General features: G+C 35.4%; 2 protein-coding genes and 2 pseudogenes across 2 annotated transcripts; all 4 read left to right on the top strand.

The window, feature by feature from the left end:
* The first annotated feature begins 1,221 nt into the window (after positions 1-1,221).
* Positions 1,222-4,068, top strand: LOC116139933. The gene is made up of 7 exons (XM_031425579.1): positions 1,222-1,345; positions 1,906-2,000; positions 2,129-2,208; positions 2,286-2,341; positions 2,466-2,578; positions 3,520-3,581; positions 3,728-4,068. Exons 1-7 carry the CDS (start codon positions 1,237-1,239, stop codon positions 4,026-4,028), a joined length of 816 nt encoding a protein of 271 aa, XP_031281439.1. The 5' UTR covers positions 1,222-1,236; the 3' UTR covers positions 4,029-4,068.
* A 1,891-nt stretch (positions 4,069-5,959) lies between these two features.
* Positions 5,960-9,631, top strand: LOC116139860 (annotated as a pseudogene).
* A 2,419-nt stretch (positions 9,632-12,050) lies between these two features.
* Positions 12,051-18,495, top strand: LOC116139855 (annotated as a pseudogene).
* A 1,968-nt stretch (positions 18,496-20,463) lies between these two features.
* On the top strand, positions 20,464-22,205 carry LOC116139922. The gene is made up of 3 exons (XM_031425568.1): positions 20,464-20,630; positions 21,581-21,642; positions 21,790-22,205. Exons 1-3 carry the CDS (start codon positions 20,487-20,489, stop codon positions 22,088-22,090), a joined length of 507 nt encoding a protein of 168 aa, XP_031281428.1. The 5' UTR covers positions 20,464-20,486; the 3' UTR covers positions 22,091-22,205.
* The last annotated feature ends 490 nt before the right edge of the window (positions 22,206-22,695 follow it).

Genomic DNA, 22,695 nt, shown 5'->3' with positions numbered 1-22,695 from the left:
GTATAATCCGAAATTTTTATAATAAAAATGATGTAAAAGGTGCACGGTCTTAAGTTCGATTCTCCATATAAGTATTCACAATTTAAGTGGAAACTGTGACCGTAGCTTGCTACTCTAGTCTCTCCCAACAATTAATTGAGATACAGGTAACCTTACTCAATTAAGGTTAAAGAAAAAATAATGTAAAAGTGATAAGAGTAAACGACATATTCCCACCCAAGGTTTGATGAAATCCTAAGTTAGTACCATCGGTTTCATTTATTCCAGATTCCCACCCTTAAAGTGACGAAAAAACGTTTGATGTAACGGTAAAGGGGTAAATTGGTCATTTTACATGGGCGGCGCACGTTAGCAGACCACCGCCTGTACAGTCCTCCGGTGCACATTAGCAGCCAGCGTTCCCGACATTTTTTGCTCTTTTTCTAGCGATTCTTCTACCCAAAATCACCCTTGTCACCTCTATTTGACTCCTTGCATCCTCCCCTACAAAACCCCTAACCTTTCCAGCCATGGCAGCTCACCGTTTGCCGTCCACCACTTCATCGAAAAATGATCGATGAACAAGAACTCTCGGCCGATTAATGATGACGAAACTGTTGCTGGGGACATAGGAGTTTTATAGATTTGGAGACGATGGTTGCATTGGTGTTGTCCAATTGGATTTTCACCGTCAGAATCGACCGGAATCCGGTGAAGAACACTGAAACCCTAAGCCTAACAGCGCTAGCGATTGGAGGGGCAAATGAGTCGGGATCCAAAGGGGTTTTGGACGACGGACTACGGGGAAGGTGATGGAGGTGACCAGGGGGTTCGACGTCGTAGGAAACAGCCTAGATCGGGCTGTTTTCGACTAGGGTGTATAGTGACCGAGGGTGTTTTTGATATAATTTGAAAACAAAATGGTAAGTTTTATAATTCTACTGATTTAGGGGTTAAAACATAATTTATTAATTTATGGTTAAGGGTATTATGATAATTGCACTCTCTAAAACCTAAAAATTTATAACACTATTACTTTAAAGGTGGGAATCTGGAATAAATGGAACCTATGGTAACTCAAGCTTCCGTCCAACCTTGGGTGGAAATATGTCGTTTACTCAAGTGATAAATATTAACATAGAACCGCTAACCGCAGTCGAGAGTCTTACAACCCGCCCCATAAACTCTCGCTTGTATTGTCATGGATATAAAGTAGCAGCTGCTCAGCCTAATATACACGAGATTAGAGAAGGAATTATGGAGAGCAACGTTAAAAGCGGGTCGTCAGCTTCCTCAGGAGATCCGAACCCGTGCCCCATCTGTCTCGGACCCATGGTTCAAGACTCCTATCTTGATAAATGCTACCGTATGTTCACTCCAACCCTTTGTTTGGTTGCCTAGAAAATTACTGGAAAAGAAAATAAAATAAATAAAATTGGGTTTATCTTTTGTTTCTTCTAGGATATGTTTTTGACATTTTCATGAGTTGGGTTTCTCCAAAACATTAATTTAAGAAAGCCCTTTATGTCGAAACAGTGGAAGATATCGCTTATGTATTCATTAAATTTGTTTATTGGTAAAGTGACGATTTTATATAGAATCGAAGAGAAATTAATTGCGGCAAAAATGAATTTAACGTTAAAGATTAGATTTTTAATTTGTTGATATTTCTTGTTTCGATAACGTACTGGAATTGTGCTCGCAATCGACATTGTTGTACTTTGCGTTATTTACTTGTTATTTATTTATTTATTTTTGGGGGATTACATCTGTGAAGTTAAGTGTGACTTCAAATTTTTATTTTGAAAAATATTCTGCCTGCATGTGCATTTAGCTACAAGTTAGAATATATGGATTGAGAAGAAAGTGGAATTTATCGGTTTTGATCATTCGTGAAGGCTTTGGATTTGCATTGCTGTGGTGCAGATAAGTTTTGTTATAACTGTATTATACAATGGACTAAAGTGGTTGCTAGCAAGCATTCGAGCCTGCTTTCTTCGGTAAAGTGTCCTTTATGCAAGGTTAGTGTTGTTTAGCATCTTCACGACATCTGCTAATATGATTTTCTAGTTGGGTGGGCTGGCAAGCCATGACAAGATGTAAATTTGAAAAGTTTTACTGATTATGCTATGTTTATACCAAGATGCAGACTGAGAACTTTTCAATCATCTATGGATACGATGGAACTCATTTTCAAAGGCATTATATTGGTCAAAATTCTGGGGATAGGTAACTCTTTTCTTCAAAATTTTCTTTACATGTTCATTAGATGTCTTTTTTCACTCTTTTACTTTTTCTAATTGCAGGTTTATCTTTTCAAAAGCCCATAAGTATAGACTGCAATGCTATTACACAGAATCAGGTCTTAAGCAGCGTTTCATTTGATTCTTTGACTTTAAATTTCTTGCCGTCATTCTGCTAATTTATCTTCTGACAAATCACTCGTACCCCATATATGTTTTTCAGTCAATTATGTGTTCAATCAGGTATCTTAAATGACATATTCAATGTTTCTCGGTACTGGAAGTCTGGTAAGTATCTTCAGTCAAATCAGTGGCTGCTTGGTTGGTTGAGAAGGGAAATCCAAGCTCTGATGCAGGTATGATGTTCATCAGTCTCTTGGTGCTTGCAATTTCTTGCCCTTCTTTACTTAGAGCATGGTTGGACATCCAGTTAAAAGTTAAATTTCTCTATTAGCCCTACAGTAAATCCTCTGAAACTAAAAGGAGATTCCCTAATTGCCATGCCGAATATTGGTTATATAGCTTTTACTTGAACCATCCTTTTTATGTAGTAAAGCATTGTTTGTAATCATGGCACCTATATCTGCGAATGTTTTTTCCAATGGAGTGAGTTATGTAAGACACTGAGATTTATTTTGGCTGTCAGAAATTTTCTTTTTTTGAAGTTCATCTAGTGGCGATTATTATACCATTTTCTCATTTTCAGCTGGAATATAACCCATAAGTTGGTGATGCTTGTAATGTTTATCTCATTTACCTTTAGAAGAAGCCCTATGTTTTTCTCCAAATTGGAGGAAAACGGTTTCACTATATTTTATTGTCTGAATTGCTTTCTGGAACATAAGCTGGTGATGCTTTTCTTGTCGAATTCAGATTATGAATCTATTTCATTGGGATAGCAAGATTACTGGACAATTTTGATCTGTTTTCTTTGTGAGAATAAAGGATAATTGACTAGATTTTTGGAGTACATATTGAAAAGTTCCTGTTGTTGACCGTAAATTTTTAGCATTTTGGAGCTGCATCTAATAGCATTGGCATGATTCTGTCTTTAATTTTTTTTTTCACTAGAACAGACTGATTTCTAGTCTTCTGTGTCTCTTTTGGACTATGAAACAAAACTTTTGGTATTGGCAAGTTTAGGACCACCTGTATTATGGATATTGTCTATAATTGTGCTGTTTACAGGAGCTGGCCATGCATTTACCTCTTGCAAACTTGTTATATGTTATATCACTAGTAAAATTCCTCTACATTTTGTTGACTATTTAAGACTGGTTTGCTTGCTTTTTTATAGGAGGAAGATGTTGAAATTGTTGTGCATCACATAGTTGGTGTGGTTGATTCATTTTTGAGGAGGTAATATTCAGTGTTGCTTGCATCTTAAATTTATGGTAATTGATTTGAAATTTCTATCAATTGAAACACCGTTTTTGTTTTCAGTTTTTTGGTTATGTATGATGAAACTTGTAATTTAACTTACCCAAATTTGCTATGATTTCCAGAAACGAGCATATGCGACGAGTAGAAAACCCTGAAGCAAAACAAGAAGACTTTAAGGCTCTAGTCTCTGATGCGGCAAGACCTTTTCTAATGGCTAGAACAGATCGATTTGTGAACGAGATGGAACTTTTTCTTGCTTCTGGGTTGAACATTGAAGCCTATGATGCAGTCTACATGCAACGGCTGGGTTGGAACACTCCTAGAGTAACTATCGAGTCCACGGAAAGGGAATCCGGTGGGCTGGCCCCTGTAATAGTCCCATACTTGTATATCTTTGATGAGGATTCGGATGGAACTGATTGAATGTTTTCTTGCTATTGCTGGAGTTTGCATTGACTTCATTTTATGAGTTGGTACTTTGTTGCCAGTTCTTGATATTTGAAGTCAGAAGAGGATCCCTGCCTTGAATCAATTGAGCCAAGGTCCCATGGTTATCTGAGTTTTCCATTCAATAGCTTGAGTTGTGAAGAAGACTATGATCTTTTTGAGGTTCCTAATTTCAGTTCCCTTTCACTCAACCGGATTTGTTGTGAAAATGCATCTAGTAATTCTTTTTCGTGTCATATTATGGTAGGTGACAGGTCTTCTATTTTAGGTTATGTTTGAGAGGTGGGATTATGGGGTGGAAATTTGGGATTGGACTATTTTTTCCCATGTTTGGGTATATTTTAGGAGATTGAGATTGGATGTATCCCAATCTCCTTTATTTATCCCAAATCAATGGGATAAGAAATCCCATGGGGAGCCACAGGATTGCATATGGGACAACCATTTTTCTTTTCTTTTAGTAATTATACTATAAATTATACTCATTAAATTTATATATAATTTAAAATTAAAATTAAAATATTATTATCAGTAATATTTTAGCTAATAATGGGTCTGTTTGTTTTATTATTTTGGATATGATTTTAAAAATAAAATTGGGTAGTTAAATAGGAGAATATTACTAGGTAAAATTTAAAAATTTACAAAAAAACCCTTAGGTTTGCTAATTTAACTAAACACCTCAATATATAAACATTTTGTAAAATGACAAAAACATTCCCACTATTTGCAGTGCCAGATTCCGGCCACCATTGTAAGAATTTGGCCGGAAAATTGCGTAATGACACATACTGGTCGGATCTGACAGGTATGGTGTTGATATGACCTTTTTCAATCAGATTTATAGCCAGATGTGGTCGCTGACGGCCGCAAAAGTCCATCTTTGGCCGTCAACAATGACCAAAGATATGATCGTCATTGTTGGTCAACGATGGCCAAGATTTGGCTATCGTTGACGGCCAGATCGGTAAATTACCGGTCAATTCCAGTCATGGTATAGGCCATTGTTATAGATTCCGGCAATCTGGCAAGTATGGGTCGATGAGGGTGTTTTTGTTAATTTTTAAACTTTTTTGGGGGGGTATTTATGAAATTAATAAACTTAAGGGGTCTAAAGAACTAAAAAAATATAGTAATATTTCTCTAATGTGTCATACAATATTTGGAAAATAGGATTGTGAATATGGGTAGAAATATGGAACCAAATGCACCTAATATTTTCTTAAATAATATATATTTAAAAAATAATATTATTAAAATATTTTAATTAAATTTTATATACAATAAAATTTTATATTTAAAATTATAGATATTATATTGAATGATAATAAATATTTTTGTTTATAGTATTAAAATAACTAGTTATTGGATCAGGATATTGTGATTTAATTTTTGACATTCCTTGTGAACCGTTCACAAGGAGTGTAAAAAAAATTAAGTAAAAAACTTAAGTCACAATTATTAATATTATGTTCCATTCAAGTTTCTTATAATTAATTACTATATAAATATCACAATTATTAATATAAATAATTTAAATTCTGCAAATTGCACGGCCTTCAGAAAATTTTCTGATAGTAGGGTTCTTTATGATATTAGTCAAATGAACACGGATCTTTCTGATTGTAGTCAACTGATCAGGGCTCCTGTGTTGTAAGTGAAATGAACAGGGGACTTTCTGATATTAGTCAATTGCACTGGCCATTGGGTCATTATTATTCAAATGAACAAAGACTTTCTGCCGCCGTCCAATGGCGAGTAGCCACAAAGTCACCACATGTCTTGCGGTCCATGCATGCTTGTTGGCTGAAAGAAGTTTTATTGGCGATATGTCTACCTATACTACGACTTAGCCGTTTATGATAACATCAAGGATAAAGCTGAGCTAACCATATACGGTGAGAACAATGGCAGTGGAAGTAATGGAGAGAGACACAGATTATGGAGCTTTCGTCGAAAAATTCATTCTCTAGCCAGTCCCTTCACCTCATCAACTTCCCTTAAGTGGCCTCACTTTTGCAATTAAAGACATGTAAGTAAGTACCTTTCTGTTCTAAATTCAATGAATTCCGTTGGATTCTGATCTTCTGACCATATCAGTAAGATAAGTAGGAACATGAGTATTTGAATTTTGAAGTATCTTTGTTGTAAGTTCATAGGATCGTTTCAGCTTATGTGTTTCGCTCCGTCTTGCTTAAGTTGATGTGAGACAATGAGAGTGTTGAATTGTTTAAGAACTTCAGCTCTTTAGTTTCATTTGTGTTCCTATCACAGTTCGTGCTTTACAATAGATAGGACTAATTCCATACTGATGTATTGATCTTGGCTGTTTTTTTTTTCTTTTAAATTGTTTTTGGTTGTATTGGATTATTATTATTATTATTATTTTGAAATTTGTATGCAGATTTGATGTGGAAGGATATGTAACTGGATTTGGACATCCTGAATGGGTAAGAACTCATTCGGCAGCCACGTCAACGGCTCCGGCTGTTTTGGCTGTCTTGGGGGCAGGTGCCACATGTATTGGTAAAACTGTCATGGATGAAATGGCATACAGGTTGGAGTTCTTTTAACCAATGTATTGGTTTTAGGTTGTTAGTTATTCTTTGTGTTACTCTTTTGAAATAGTAGGAAACAAGTTCACTATTTGTCAATTCATAATCAATGGATGATTTGAGACTCCTCCTATAGGTAATTCATCGTTGAATGTTAATTTGCTAATTACTGATTAAACAATGAATAATCATATGGCAGTATAAATGGAGAAAATATACATTATGGAACACCCACAAATCCGTGTGCACCTGACCGGATACCTGGAGGATCTTCTAGTGGATCAGCTGTTGCTGTAGGTGCAAAGCTTGTAGATTTTTCCTTGGGTCAGTATTTCTGTCTTGTAGGTCCTTATGTTTCTCGGCTTGTCCATATCAGTTTTTAAGTGAAAAACTTCTCTCCGCTCAGGCACCGACACTGGAGGAAGTGTAAGAGTACCTGCATCACATTGTGGAATTTATGGGTTTCGGCCTTCAATTGGTGCTGTTTCTACTGCTGGAGTAATTCCTATGTCACAGTTTTTTGATACTGTAGGTAAGTATTTTGTATGTGACTAACCTACTTCGAGTACATGGTGTATAACATCTTTAAAAATGCATTTTGAAATTGCTTCTGTAGTAAGGAAGCTTTATGTTTAATTTAAATAATAATACCAGTGTGCTTTACCAAATGGACCAACTGGTTATTATCTAAAATATTGTGATTTCTCTTCTTCCACAAATTTTGTTTTGTCCATGGCATGGATAATTTATAGTTGTTTTAGAAAACTTAATAAATTTCTATCACTTTTTTAATTTGGTGACACATTCTTTTGACTCCAAGTTTTCATCTAGGATGGTTTGCTAGGGATCCTACAGTCTTGAAGCAAGTTGGTCATGTTCTGCTGGAGTCATCTGATACGCCTCATGTCAGACCTAGTCAGGTGATTGTTGCTGAAGATTGCGTAGGACTTTCAAGCATTCCAAGTGGTCGGACAACTCAAGTTCTTCTTAAAGCAGTGGAGAAACTGTTTGGGGGTAGGTATATTTACCATATGGCTCTGTTACTAGTCATGTTCTACTGGACCTTTCGAATTTATTGAAGGTGTGGTAATGATAAGATTTCCATTAACTTGTTTGATTAGGCTGTTATATCTGATGATAAAATTAGTAACTAATTACTTTTGAGCACGATACCACTTAATGTGTTCGGTGATGCAGGTCATATTATTAAGAATGTAATTCTTGGGGACTATGTCAAGGACAAAGTTCCAAGTTTGAAGAATTTCATAGGTGAAGGAAATAATGATCAAGAGACTATACCATCCTTTGCAGCCCTTTCAAGAGCCATGAGGTTGCTACAAAGGTGCAGAGCGTCAAAATAATTTCATAGAATTCTTAAGTGATTCACATGACCTGTAGTACCTTTTGATTAATCTTTGGCTGAATTTTATTACCATTTGAAGCATAGGTATGAAGTCAAGAAGAACCATGGTGACTGGTGACTACAGTCAAACCTGAATTTGGTCCAGGAATACATGAACAGGTATGGGAAGCAATGAGAACATCACCAGATAACATTGATGCCTGTCAATCTATGAGGACGGAATTACGTGCTGCTCTTACTGCTCTTCTTGGGGTACTTTTCTCTCTCTCAATGCAGCACAAGTCAAAGATTCTCTGTTGTTCAAAGCTTGATTAATCCCATACTTATATTAACCTGGCATTAAATCTCATAATAGTTTTTAAATAGGTATTCTGGTAGATAAACTGTACTTAAAAGTGTTAAAACAAAGATTATGAACCTGTTAACTAAAAGAATATGATATAATGTATTCGCATGTTAGGTTACAGAGATATAATTGGGTAATTCATATAAGCCTACAATCCGCTTACTAAAGGCAGCAAGACACTCATATAATATACCGTTATAAACCAAAGAATACAGTTTTCATTGAAGATCATAAGTTCTGCTGTGAAGTATTTTCCTCAGTTGTGTTAGATGCTTTCTGTATGCATTCTCTTAAATTCAGGTATAGATCAACATGATTACACTGGCATAATATTCATTTAGCCTTTACATTGTCATTGTGAAAGCCATTTCATTTTGAACTTAAGGATTTGTTGTAAAAAAGTATGTACATCTTGCTGCAAGAAGAGAATGGGGTGTGTCTCATGTCAATAAATTTTGCAGCCACCATTTCTCTCAAATAATTTTACCTTATCCAATTTAAAAATTACTCATCTGAATTATATTCTATCAGGATAGTGGTATCTTTGTTTACCCTACAGTTCGAGGTCCTCCACCGAAACTAAAAATGGATGCAGCTGCATTTGAAGTTGATATGGCCAAGGCTTTTAGCTTGCTTGCCATTGCTGGAGTATCTGGGTTCTGTCAGGTTCTCTCTCTCATGCACATTCTAATTTGGTTTCTACTAAGACCATTTAATTTTATACTTTTCTAATGTCTTTTCCGGGAATTTGTTTTATTTACAGGTGAGCATCCCACTAGGGATGTATGATAATCTTCCTGTGTCAGTTTCCTTGGTGGCGAAACATGGTTCAGATGGATTCTTGCTCAACCTTGTCAGTACTCTTCATGACACCCTCAAAGAAGAGATCCAAGTTGCCGAAAGAACAAGTTACTAAACTAAATAGGCTGTTTCCAATAATTTTCTGTAAGTTTCTTATCATTCTTAAAGATGAAAAATCGGCATAGAGTCTATTCTATTTCACTTTTTCTCTTCATAACACCACCTTTTTAAACATCTCTTTCTGCAGGTGCCATGGAGGCTTGTATACAAAAATAAAAATGCAGAATGTTGAAATGTACTTGTTCAGGGGCCAGTATTCTCTTCATTTCCTGCAACAATTCAGGGAATACATAGATATATGTTTCCTCTATGGGAAAAATAGTTGGAAATTCAAGATCTCAAGACCATTTGTCCCTGTTCAGCTGTTCTTAATGTAAATAGATATGTCAAACATGGAGGAAGATATCCGCTATATATTGATTATGAAGATCTATAATGATATATTCTTAGTTAATATCGTTTTACAAAAGGACTATGTTCTCTCTGATTGCCTTCATATTAGCCGTATGGTATGGAATGGGATTTTTGTGATGTTAACAATAAACAGTGCGACCTTTGCATATTTAGCCGTCTGGTATGGTGCCTTTCAATATAATTCATCTGACTTGGGGCCTTTTGATAGTATTCCTATGAACTGGGGAGCTTCCGATATTATCCTTATGAAATGGGAGCTTTAGAATATAATCCGTAAGAAATTGGGACGACAGTGCGCCTGTGATGATAGATTCCAGGAAGCGATGGTTAAATTCATTTTTTAATTTAGTTCATAATTTTATGAAAGTAATTAAAGAACGCTTACTCCAACAAGCTTGGTAAAGTCCATATAATAAGTTTCTCATCTATTTCATGCAATGCCACACCAGCAAACTGATGTGATTTATGGAGTAAACTGACCCAGAAGTTCAAATTAAAATCCACCGGTTCCATCTGTTCTAAAATTAAACAAAGAACTCCACAAACAGCCAAAACGCCATTTTGAAATTATTTTGGAACCCAGCAAACGGTGCCATCCCCGAGTTCCTATACATCAAGCAGTGAAAAGAGTCCACAGAGTCGCAGACCAGAACACATAGATGATATAACCCCCCTTGTATCCATACTGCACTCGAATATTTCTGCCATCCAGTAACTGAAATGAATATCCACTACCCTTATTTATTTGAAAATAAACTGGCACTTAACAATGCTTCATTAATCTCAAACATTCCATGCCACCCATTTCTTTAATAGCCCCATGGACAGCGAAATGGCTTTTGCAGATCATTATTGGACTTCACGATATGACCCCCAAGAGCCTGACTCATCACAGGCTGCGCGGAGTTATGACTAAAAGTTTGATTAGAGTACTACCTGAGGAGGAAAATTCAGTTTCCTGCAAATTTCTTCTTCACCTTCTAAAGTTAGGATTGATGATGAAAATTAATGGTGAATTATTGGATAAGCTTGAAAGAAGAATAGCTTCCATGTTGGAGCAATGTTGTCTGCCAGATCTCTTGGTTAAAAATTATAGAGAAAATGAAACTATATATGATGTAATTATGTTTCTTTTGTTTTAAGAAATCCCGCTCCAAGAATATTAGTTGTGGGAAGATTCATGGATGGCTATCTTACTCTAATTGCTAGGGACAACAATCTTACAGCTAAAAATTTCCAGTTACTGCAGAAGCATTGCCAAAAAGTGCTAGACATTGCGACGATAACCTCTACCAAACCATTGACATATATCTGAAGGTATGCAAGTTATTTGTAGTCTGTTCTTGTACTTCTAGATCTTTAACAAATGTCAGGAATAGGTGAATAACTTGCATCGTTAACATCCTAACCTAACAGAAGAAGAAAGGTCAAGTGTATGCAAAGCTATAGAATATCATAAACTATCACAAGAAGCGTGTCAACACATGATGAAAAATTACCGGTTGCCATTGAAATTGAGAATGCAACTTATCCTTCTTGAACAAGTGAACATGACAAGGTCAATGACAGCTGCAGGATCAAGTTACCAGCGAACAAAGACTCCGGCCATTATTAGAGTAAGTAAAGGGTTAGAGAAGGGATGTTCTTTAACATCGCAGAAGGAGAAATAATGAAAAAAGAGGTTGACTATGAAAATGAAACTCAATCAGTTGCACATGTGAAAGATGCAGCTTCAGAATCAAGCAAAGAGATGTCGTTAGTCAGAAGATAAACAATTTCTTGTTTACCCTCAGAACTGTAGCCATTTATGTCAATCATATCATGTTGAATTCCTGCTAAAGCAGTTTGCTATTAGAAAGAAAATCCAAGTGATAGTCCTCAATTTTATTGCGAAAAAACATTTAGTTTTAGTCCACAGCTGCAGTTACAGTTAAAGTTATAACCAGTCCAGTTATCAGAATGGAGATCAAATATGAAAAAAAATAAAGATGACAATCCTCAATCTGATTCTACTTAGCATAATTTTTGAAGCTCTAGAATCAGAAACTAACATTAACACAATCTATGCAACTGGCCTAACCTATAACACCTGAATAAATTGAAAGAGGGATGAGCACTGAAGTAACAAAGCATCAGAAACATCTGGTTTTATCAATCTTTAAAGATTTCCCTAATTCTTTTGACAGGTTAGATCCAAGAAACAATTACCAAAATTTCATTTTGATTTAGGTAACAGCTATGAGCTAACCATAACTTTGTTGTCATGTATATAATAATAAATATCATTGTTGGATTAGTGCAAACTATACATGTACTTATGGTAATCACAGAACAATTAATTTGCATAGAAGGCAAAACATTAAAAAAGGAAATATCCAGTAAAGGAAATGGTGAGGAGATTTCACATATTAAACCAGGTTTTGCACAAGTACATATCATAAACTTATTCTCTTTACATAATGCAAAAACCATTGAGAAATGAAGATATGATCGAAAAAGGAACAGGATTATGTCACAGTGTGATAGAAGCTAACAAATCATTCAGGTTGAAGCTTACAACAGATCATATTCGTTGGGATAGCCTAAAGATTTCACCTTCACAGGAATTTGAAGATCACATTTTAAAAAAACTTGATGAAGCTAGCCGCAAGGTTTTGGACGCGTGGATTCCTATTGAAATACACATCATTGACGCTGATATTCAAGAAACTTACAGAGTAAAGTTGGCAAAGAAAAAATCCTTTTGGTTTGAGCCATTGCCTGATGTGAAACAGAAAAAGAAAGACAAGGTCGGGAATGAATTTTACTATTCTTTGGAGCCATTCAAGCACATTGTTAAGAGAAGGAATCTGAGTTGTGATAAAGAGCTTGGATTGTGCTAGTCTGGTAACAGACCTATCATCAAATTTGATTTCTCAGTTGTGTATTCACCAAGGTTGGAACTACACAACATTAGCATTTGAGAGGTAAGTTGATTTATCACAAAAGATTTTAGGCTAGCCTGCCACAATACACATATCGTAACATGTCAGGCAATGTGCAGGATGATTAGGAAAAGCAAAGAATCCATGCCGCCAATAATTTATACTTGAAGAAGCCGTATCAAATGCATTCTTTGATTAAAATTTAGTACTTGACATTGATTTTGAGAATTTGCGCATGTGTTTCTGTGGCTAAATGATGAATTTTCAAACTCTTCTCTTCTGTGTAACAAAACTTAATTGTGGGTATAATCCGAAATTTTCATAATAAAAATAAGGTAAAAGACACACGGTCTTAGGATCGATTCTTTATATGAGTATTCGTGATTTAAATGGAAACTGTGGCAGTAGCTTGCTACGCTAATATCTCATAACGATTAATTGAGATGCGTGTAACCTTACCGATTAAGGTTAAAGAAAAAATAATGTAAAAGTGATAAATATTAACGTAGAACCGCTAACCGTAGTCGAGTCTTAAAACCCGTCACATAAACTCTCGCTTGTATTGTCATGGATATAAAATAGTAGCTGCTAAGCCTACTATACACGAGATTGGAGAAGGAAATATGGAGAGCAATGTTAAAAGCGGGTCGTCAGCTTCCTCAGGAGATCCGAACCCGTGCCCCATCTGTCTCGGACTTAGGGGTGAGCGGTTTCGAGTACCCTCCATTTTCCGGGGGAACCGGAACCAGAACCGCATAGTGCAGGTTCCCAAAAAAAGTAACTGGAACCGCACAGTGCAGGTTCTTCAATTCAAGGAACCGGAACCTAAAATGTAGGTTCTGGTTCCTTTCCGGGGTACCCTATAAAAAATCAATTACCCCCCTATTAGTTTAAAAAATGATAAAAATACCTTAAAAGTTTACAAATACACCCCTCACAAATATACTATTTGGGTTTAGGGTTTAATTATAATTAATTAAATTTTTAATCATTTAATTAAGTATTGTAATATTGTTTATAATAGAATGTTATAATTAATTAAGTAATCATACCATAAATTTATAATGTAATGTTATAATTAATAAAATTCTAATCATTTAATTAAGTATTGTGTAAATTAGTAAATTAATTACTAATGTTTATAATATAATGTCATAATCATTAGGTTATGTTTGAGAGGTGGATTATGGGTGGAATTTGGGTATTGGACTATTTTTTCCCATGTTTGGGTATTTTAGGAGATTGATATTGGATGTTCCAATCTCCTTTATTTATCCCAAATCAATGGGATAAGAAATCCCATGGGGAGCACAGGATTGCATATGGGACAACCATTTTTCTTTTCTTTTAGTAATTATATAAATTATACTCATTAAATTTATATATAATTTAAAATTAAATTAAAATATTATTATCAGTAATATTTTAGCTAATAATGGGTCTGTTTGTTTTATTATTTTGATATATTTTAAAAATAAATTGGGTAGTTAAATAGGAAATATTACTAGGTAAAATTAAAAATTTACAAAAAAACCCTTAGGTTTGCTAATTTAACTAAACACCTCAATATAAAAACATTTTGTAAAATGACAAAACATTCCCACTATTTGCAGTGCCAGATTCCGCACCATTGTAAGAATTTGGCGGAATTGCGTAATGACCACATACTGGTCGGATCTGACAGGTATGGTGTTGATATGACCTTTTTCAATCAGATTTATGCCAGATGTGGTCGCTGACGGCCGCAAAAGTCCATCTTGGCCGTCAACAATGACCAAGATATGATCGTCATTGTTGGTCACGATGGCCAAGATTTGGCTATCGTTGACGGCCAGATCGGTTAAATTACCGGTCATTCCGATCATGGTATAGGCCATTGTTATAGATTCCGGCAATCTGCGAATTATGGGTCGATGAGGGTGTTTTTGTTATTTTTAAACTTTTTGGGGGGGGGTATTTATGAAATTATAACTTAGGGGTCTAAAGAACTAAAAAAATATAGTAATATTTCCTAATTGTCTAACAATATTTGGAAAATAGGATTGTGAATATGGGTAGAAATATGGAACCAAATGCACCTAATATTTTCTTAAATATATATATTTAAAAATATATTATTAAAATTTTTTTAATTAAATTTTAATCAATAAATTTTTTATATTAAATTATAGATATATTTGAATGATAATAAATATTTTGTTTATAGTATTAAAATAACTAGTTATTGGATCAGATATTGTGATTTAATTTTTGACATTCCTTGTGAACCGTTCACAAGGAGTGTAAAAAAAATTAAGTAAAAAACTTAAGTCACAATTAATATATGTTCCATTCAAGTTTCTTATATTAATTACTATATAAATATCACAATTATTAATATAATAATTTAAATTCGGCAAATTGCCGGCCTTCAGAAATTTTCTGATAGTAGGGTTCTTTATGATATAGTCAAATGAACACGGATCTTTCTGATTGTAGTCAACTGATCAGGGCTCCTGTGTTGTAAGTGAAATGAACAGGGGACTTTCTGAATTAGTCAATTGCACTGGCCATTGGGTCTTATTATTCAATGAACAAAGACTTTCTGCCGCCGTCCAATGGCGAGTACCACAAAGTCACCACATGTCTTGCGGTCCATGCATGCTTGTTGGCTGAAAGAAGTTTTATTGCGATAGTCTACCTATACTACGACTTGCCGTTTATGTACACATCAAGATAAAGCTGGGCTAACCATATACGGTGAGAACAATGGCAGTGGAAGTAATGGAGAGACACAGATTATGAGCTTTCGTCGAAAATTCATTCTCTAGCCAGTCCCTTCACCTCATCAACTTCCTTAAGTCCTCACTTTTGCAATTAAAGACATGTAAGTAATACCTTTCTGTTCTAAATTCAATGAATTCCGTTGGATTCTGATCTTCTGACCATATCAGTAAGATAAGTAGGAACATGAGTATTGTGAATTTTGAAGTATCTTTGTTGTAAGTTCATAGGTCGTTTCAGCTTATGTGTTTCGCTCCGTCTTGCTTAAGTTGAGTGAGACATGAAGTGTTGAATTGTTTAAGAACTTCAGCCTTTAGTTTCATTGTGTTTCCTATCAGTTCGTGCTTTACAATAGATAGACGATATTCCATACTGATGTATTGACTTGGCTGTTTTTTTTTTCTTTTAAATTGTTTTTGGTTGTATTGGATATTATATTATTATTATTTTTGAAATTTGTATGCAGATTTGATGTGGAAGGATTAACTGGATTTGGACATCCTGAATGGGTAAGACTCATTCGGCAGCCACGTCAACGGCTCCGGCTGTTTTGGCTGTCTTGGGGGAGGTGCCACATGTATTGGTAAAACTGTCATGGATGAAATGGCTACAGGTTGGAGTTCTTTTAACCAATGTATTGGTTTTAGGTTGTTAGTTATTCTTTGTGTTACTCTTTTGAAATAGGGAAACAAGTTCACTAATTGTCAATTCATAATCAGATGGTTTAGGTTGTTAGTTTATCTTGTGTTACTCTTTTGAATAGTAGGAACAGTTCACTATTTGTCAATTCATAATCAGGATGATTTGAGACTCCTCCATAGGTATCATCGTTGAATGTTAATTTGCTAATTACTGATTAAACAATGAATAATCATATGGCAGTATAAATGGAGAAAATATACATTATGAACACCCACAAATCCGTGTGGCACCTGACCGGATACCTGGAGGATCTTCTAGGGATCAGCTGTTGCTGTAGGTGCAAAGCTTTTAGATTTTTCCTTGGGTCAGTATTTGTCTTGTAGGTCCTTATGTTTTCTCGCTTGTCCTATCATGTTTTTAAGTGAAAAACTTCTCTCCGCTCAGGCACCGACACTGGAGAAGTGTAGAGTACCTGCATCACATTGTGGAATTTATGGGTTTCGGCCTTCATTGGTGCTGTTTCTACTGCTGAGAATTCCTATGTCACAGTTTTTTGATACTGTAGGTAAGTATTTTGTATTGACTAACCTACTTCGAGTACATGGTGTTAACATCTTTAAAAATGCATTTTGAAATTGCTTCTGTAGTAAGGAAGCTTTATGTTAATTTAATAATAATACCAGTGTGCTTTACCAAATGGACCAACTGGTTATTATCTAAAATATTTGTGATTTCTCTTCTTCCACAAATTTTGTTTGTCATGCATGGATAATTTATAGTTTGTTTTAGAAAACTTAATAAATTTCTATCACTTTTTTAATTTGGTGACACATTCTTTTGACTCCAAGTTTTCATCTAGGATGGTTTGCTAGGGATCCTACAGTCTTGAAGCAAGTTGGTCATGTTCTGCTGGAGTCATCTGATACGCCTCTGTCAGACCTAGTCAGGTGATTGTTGCTGAAGATTGCGTAGACTTTCAAGCATTCCAAGTGGTCGGACAACTCAAGTTCTTCTTAAAGCAGTGGAGAAACTGTTTGGGGTAGGTATTTTACCATATGGCTCTGTTACTAGTCATGTTCTACTGGACCTTTCGAATTTATTGAAGGTGTGGTAATGATAAGATTTCCATTAACTTGTTTGATTAGGCTGTTATATCTGATGATAAAATTAGTAACTAATTACTTTCGAGCACGATACCACTTAATGTGTTCGGTGATGCAGGTCATATTATTAAGAATGTAATTCTTGGGGACTATGTCAAGGACAAAGTTCCAAGTTTGAAGAATTTCATAAGTGAAGGAAATAAAGATCAAGAGACTATACCATCCTTGGCAGCCCTTTCAAGAGCCATGAGGTTGCTACAAGGTGCAGAGCGTCAAATAATTTCATAGAATTCTTAAGTGATTCACATGACCTGTAGTACCTTTTGTTAATCTTGGGCTGAATTTTATTACCATTTGAAGCATAGTGAAGTCAAGAAGAACCATGGTGACTGGGTGACTACAGTCAACCTGAATTTGGTCCAGGAATCATGACAAGGTATGGGAAGCAATGAGAACATCACCAGAATACATTGATGCTGTCAATCTATGAACGGAATTACGTGCTGCTCTTACTTGCTCTTCTTGGGGTCCTTTTCTCTCTCTCAATGCAGCACAAGTCAAAGATTCTCTGTTGTTCAAAGCTTGATTAATCCCATACTTATATTAACCTGGCATTAATCTCATAATAGTTTTTAAATAGGTATTCTGGTAGATAAACTGTACTTAAAGTGTAAAACAAAGATTATGAACCTGTTAACTAAAAGAATATGATATAATGTTTCGCATGTTAGGTTACAGAGATATAATTGGGTAATTCATATAAGCCTACAATCCGCTTACTAAGGCAGCAAGACACTCATATATATACCGTTATAACCAAAGAATACAGTTTTCATTGAAGATCATAAGTTCTGCTGTGAAGTATTTTCCTCAGTTGTGTTAGATGCTTTCTGTATGCATTCTCTTAAATTCAGGTATAGATCAACATGATTACACTGGCATAATATTCTTTAGCCTTTACATTGTCATTGTGAAAGCCATTTCATTTTGAACTTAAGGATTTGTTGTAAAAAGTATGTACATCTTGCTGCAAGAAGAGAATGGGGTGTTGTCTCATGTCAATAATTTTGCAGCCACCATTTCTCTCAAATTTTACCTTATCCAATTTAAAAATTACTCATCTGAATTATATTCTATCAGGATAGTGGTATCTTTGTTTACCCTACAGTTCGAGGTCCTCCACCGAAACTAAAAATGGATGCAGCTGCATTTGAAGTTGATATGGCCAAGGCTTTTAGCTTGCTTGCCATTGCTGGAGTATCTGGGTTCTGTCAGTTCTCTCTCGCATGCACATTCTAATTTGGTTTCTACTAAGACCATTTATTTTATACTTTTCTAATGTCTTTCCGGATTTTGTTTTATTTACAGGTGAGCATCCCACTAGGGATGTATGTAATCTTCCTGTGTATTTTTCCTTGGTGGCGAACATGGTTCAGATGGATTCTGCTCAACCTTGTCAGTACTCTTCATGACACCCTCAAGAAGAGATCCAAGTTGCCGAAAGAACAAGTTACTAAACTAAATAGGCTGTTTCCAATAATTTTCTGTAGTTTTTATCATTCTTAAAGATGAAAAATCGGCATAGAGTCTATTCTATTTCACTTTTCTCTTCATACACCCACTTTTTGACATCTCTTCTGCGGTGCCATGGGCTTGTATACAAAAATAAAAATGCAGAATGTTGAAATGTACTTGTTCAGGGGCCAGTATTCTCTTCATTTCCTGCAACATTCAGGATACATAGATATATGTTTCCTCTATGGGAAAAATATTGGAAATTCAAGATTCAAGACCATTTGTCCCTGTCATCAGCTGTTCTTAATGTAAATGATATGTCAACATGGGGAGAATATCCGCTATATATGTATTATGAAGATCTATAATGATATTCTTAGTTAATATCGTTTACAAAAGGACACTATGTTCTCTCTGATTGCCTTCATATTAGCCGTATGGTATGGAATGGGATTTTGTGATGTTAACATAAACAGTGCGACCTTTGCATATTTAGCCGTCTGGTATGGTGCTCTTTCAATATAATTCATCTGACTTGGGGCCTTTTGATAGTTCCTTGAACGGGGAGCTTCCGATATATCCTTATGAAATGGGAGCTTTAAAATATAATCCGTAAGAATTGGGACGACAGTGCGCCTGTGATGATAGATTCCAGGAACGATGGTTAAATTCATTTTTAATTTAGTTCATATTTTATGAAAGTAATTAAAGAACGCTTACTCCAACAGAGCTTGGTAAGTCCATATATAAGTTTCTCATCTATTTCATGCAATGCCACACCACAAACTGATGTGATTTAGGATAACTGACCCAAGTTCAAATTAAATCCCCCGTTCCATCTGTTCTAAAATTAAACAAAGAACTCCACAAACAGCCAAAACGCCATTTTGAAATTATTTTGGAACCCAGCAAACGGTGCCATCCCCGAGTCCTATACATCAAGCAGTGAAAAGAGTCCACAGAGTCGCAGACCAGAACACTAGATGTATAACCCCCCTTGTATCCATACTGCACTCGATATTTCTGCCATCCAGTAACTGAAATGAATATCCACTACCCTTATTTATTTGAAATAAACTGGCACTTAACAATGCTTCATTAATCTCAAACATTCCATGCCACCCATTTCTTTAATAGCCCCATGGACAGCGAAATGGCTTTTGCGATCATTATTGGACTTCACGATATGACCCCCAAGAGCCTGACTCATCACAGGCTGCGCGGATTTATGACTAAAGTTTTGATTAGAGTACTACCTGAGAGGAAAATTCAGTTTCCTGCAATTTCTTCTTCACCTTCTAATTGATTGATGATGAAAATTAATGGTGAATTTGGATAAGCTTGAAAGAAGAATAGCTTCCATGTTGGAGCATGTTGTCTGCCAGATCTCTTGGTTAAAAATTATAGAGAAAATGAACTATATATGATGTAATTATGTTTCTTTTGTTTTAGAAATCCCGCTCCAAGATTAGTTGTGGGAAGATTCATGGATGGCTACTTACTCTAATTGCTAGGACACATCTTACAGCTAAAAATTTCCAGTTACTGCGAAGCATGCCAAAAAGTGCTAGACATTGCGACGATAACCTCTACCACCCATTGACATATATCTGAAGGTATGCAAGTTATTTGTAGTCTGTTCTTGTACTTCTAGATCTTTAACAAATGTCAGGAATAGGTGAATAACTTGCATCGTTAACATCCTAACCTAACAGAAGAAGAAAGGTCAAGTGTAGCAAAGCTATAGAATATCATAAACTATCACAAGAAGCGTGTCAACACATGATGAAAAATTACCGTTGCCATTGAAATTGAAATGCAACTTATCCTTCTTGAACAAGTGAACATGAACAGGTCAATGACAGCTGCAGGATCATTTACCAGCGAACAAAGACTCCGGCCATTATTAGATAAGTTTATCTTCTGACAAATCACTGGTATCCCGTATATGTTTTTCAGTCAATTATGTGTTCAATCAGGTATCTTAAATGACATATTCAATGTTTCTCGGTACTGGAAGTCTGGTAAGTATCTTCAGTCAAATCAGTGGCTGCATGGTTGGTTGAGAAGGGAAATCCAAGCTCTGATGCAGGTATGATGTTCATGAGTCTATTTGTTCTTGCAATTTCTTGCCCTTAGTTACTTAGAGCATGGTTGGACATCCAGTTAAAAGTGAATTTTCTCTATTAGCCCTAGAGCAAATCCACTGAAACTAAAAGGAGATTCCCTAATAGCAGTGCCAAATATTGGTTATATAGCTTTTACTTGAACCATCCTTCTTATGTACTAAAGCATTGTTTGTGATCATGGCACCTATATCTGCAAATATTATTTCCAATGGAGGGAGTTGTCCCACATAAATGGAAGACGCTGAGATTTATTTTGGCTTTCATAAATTTTCTTTTCTTGAAGCTCATCTAGCTTGGCGATTATTATACCTTTTTCTTATTTTCAAGAGGAATATAACCCATAAGTTGGTGATGCTTGTAATGTTTATCTCATTTACCTTTAGAAGAAGCCCTACGTTCTTTTCCGAATTGGAGGAAAACGGTTTGACAATATTTATTGTCTGAATTGCTTTCTGGAACATAAGCTGCTTGCTTTTCTTGTTGAATTCAGATTATGAACCTACTTCATAGGGATAGCAAGATTACTGGACAATTTTGATCTGTTTTGTCGTGAGGATAAAGGATAATTGACTAGATTTTTGGAGAACATATTGAAAAGTTCCTGTTGTTGACCGTAAATTTTTAGCATTTTGGAGCTGCATCTAATAGCATTGGCATAATTCTGTCTTTAATTTTTTTTTTCACTAGAACAGACTGATTTCTAGTCTTCTGTGTCTCTTTTGGACTATGAAACAAAACTTTTGGTATTGGCAAGTTTAGGACCGCCTATATTATGGATATTGTCTATAATTGTGCTGTTTACAGGATCTGGCCATGCATTTACCTCTTGCAAACTAGTTATATGTTATATCACTAGTAAAATTGCTCTACATTTTGTTGACTATTGAAGACTGGTTTGCTTGCTTTTTTATAGGAGAAAGATGTTGAAATTGTTGTGCATCACATAGTTGGTGTGGTTGATTCATTTTTGAGGAGGTAATATTCAGTGTTGCTTGCATCTTAAATTTATGGTAATTGATTTGAAATTTCTGTCAATTGAAACCCCGTTTTTGTTTTCATTTTTTTTGGTTATGTATGATGAAACTTGTAATTCAACTTACCCAAATTTGCTATGATTTCCAGAAACGAGCATATGCGACAATTAGAAAAACCTGAAGCAAAACAAGAAGATTTTAAGGCTCTAGTCTCTGATGCGGCAAGACCTTTTCTAACGGCAAGAACAGATCGATTTGTGAACGAGATGGAACTTTTTCTTGCTTCTGGGTTGAACATTGAAGCCTATGATGCAGTCTACATGCAACGGTTGGGTTGGAACACTCCCAGAGTAACTATCGAGTCCACGGAAAGGGAATCCAGTGGGCAGGCCCCTGTAATAGTCCCATACTTGTATATCTTTGATGAGGATTCGGATGGAACTGATTGAATGTTTTCTTGCTATTTCTGAAGTTTGTATTGACTTCCATTATTATGAGTTGATACTTTGTTGCCAGTTCTTGATATTTGAAGTCAGAAGAGGATCCTTGCCTTGAATCAATTGAGCCAAGGTCCCATGGTTAACTGAGTTTTCCATTCAATAGCTTGAGTTGTGAAGAAGACTATGATCTTTTTGAGGTTCCTAATTTCAGTTTCCTTTCACTCAACTGGATTAAAATTTTGAAGTTGTGAAAATGCATCTAGTAATTCTTTTTCATGTCATATTGTGGTAGGTGACAAGTCTTCTATTTTAGGCGTATTGTCTGATGTTCGATTCGTATTCGTGATTTAAGTGAAAACTGTGGTCGTAGTTTGCTACGTTAGTCTCTTCTAACAATTAATTGAGATGCGTGTAACCTTACTCGATTAAGATTAAAGAAAAAATAACGTAAAAGTGATAAATATTAACATAGAACCGCTAACCGCAATCAGAGAGTCTTAAAACCCGTCCCATACGGCCTAAACAAGTGTTTATTTGGAAAAATATTTCTCAACTATCTTATTGAAAAATTAAAGCCTATCAGTCATAATATACTAATACATAGTATAATTCTA

The sequence above is a fragment of the Pistacia vera genome, unplaced genomic scaffold (assembly GCF_008641045.1).
Source record: "Pistacia vera cultivar Batoury unplaced genomic scaffold, PisVer_v2 Contig1105, whole genome shotgun sequence".
Lineage (NCBI taxonomy): Eukaryota > Viridiplantae > Streptophyta > Magnoliopsida > Sapindales > Anacardiaceae > Pistacia > Pistacia vera.
The sequence above is the reverse complement of the archived record's forward strand: the minus strand, read 5'-3'. Positions and strand labels throughout refer to the sequence as shown.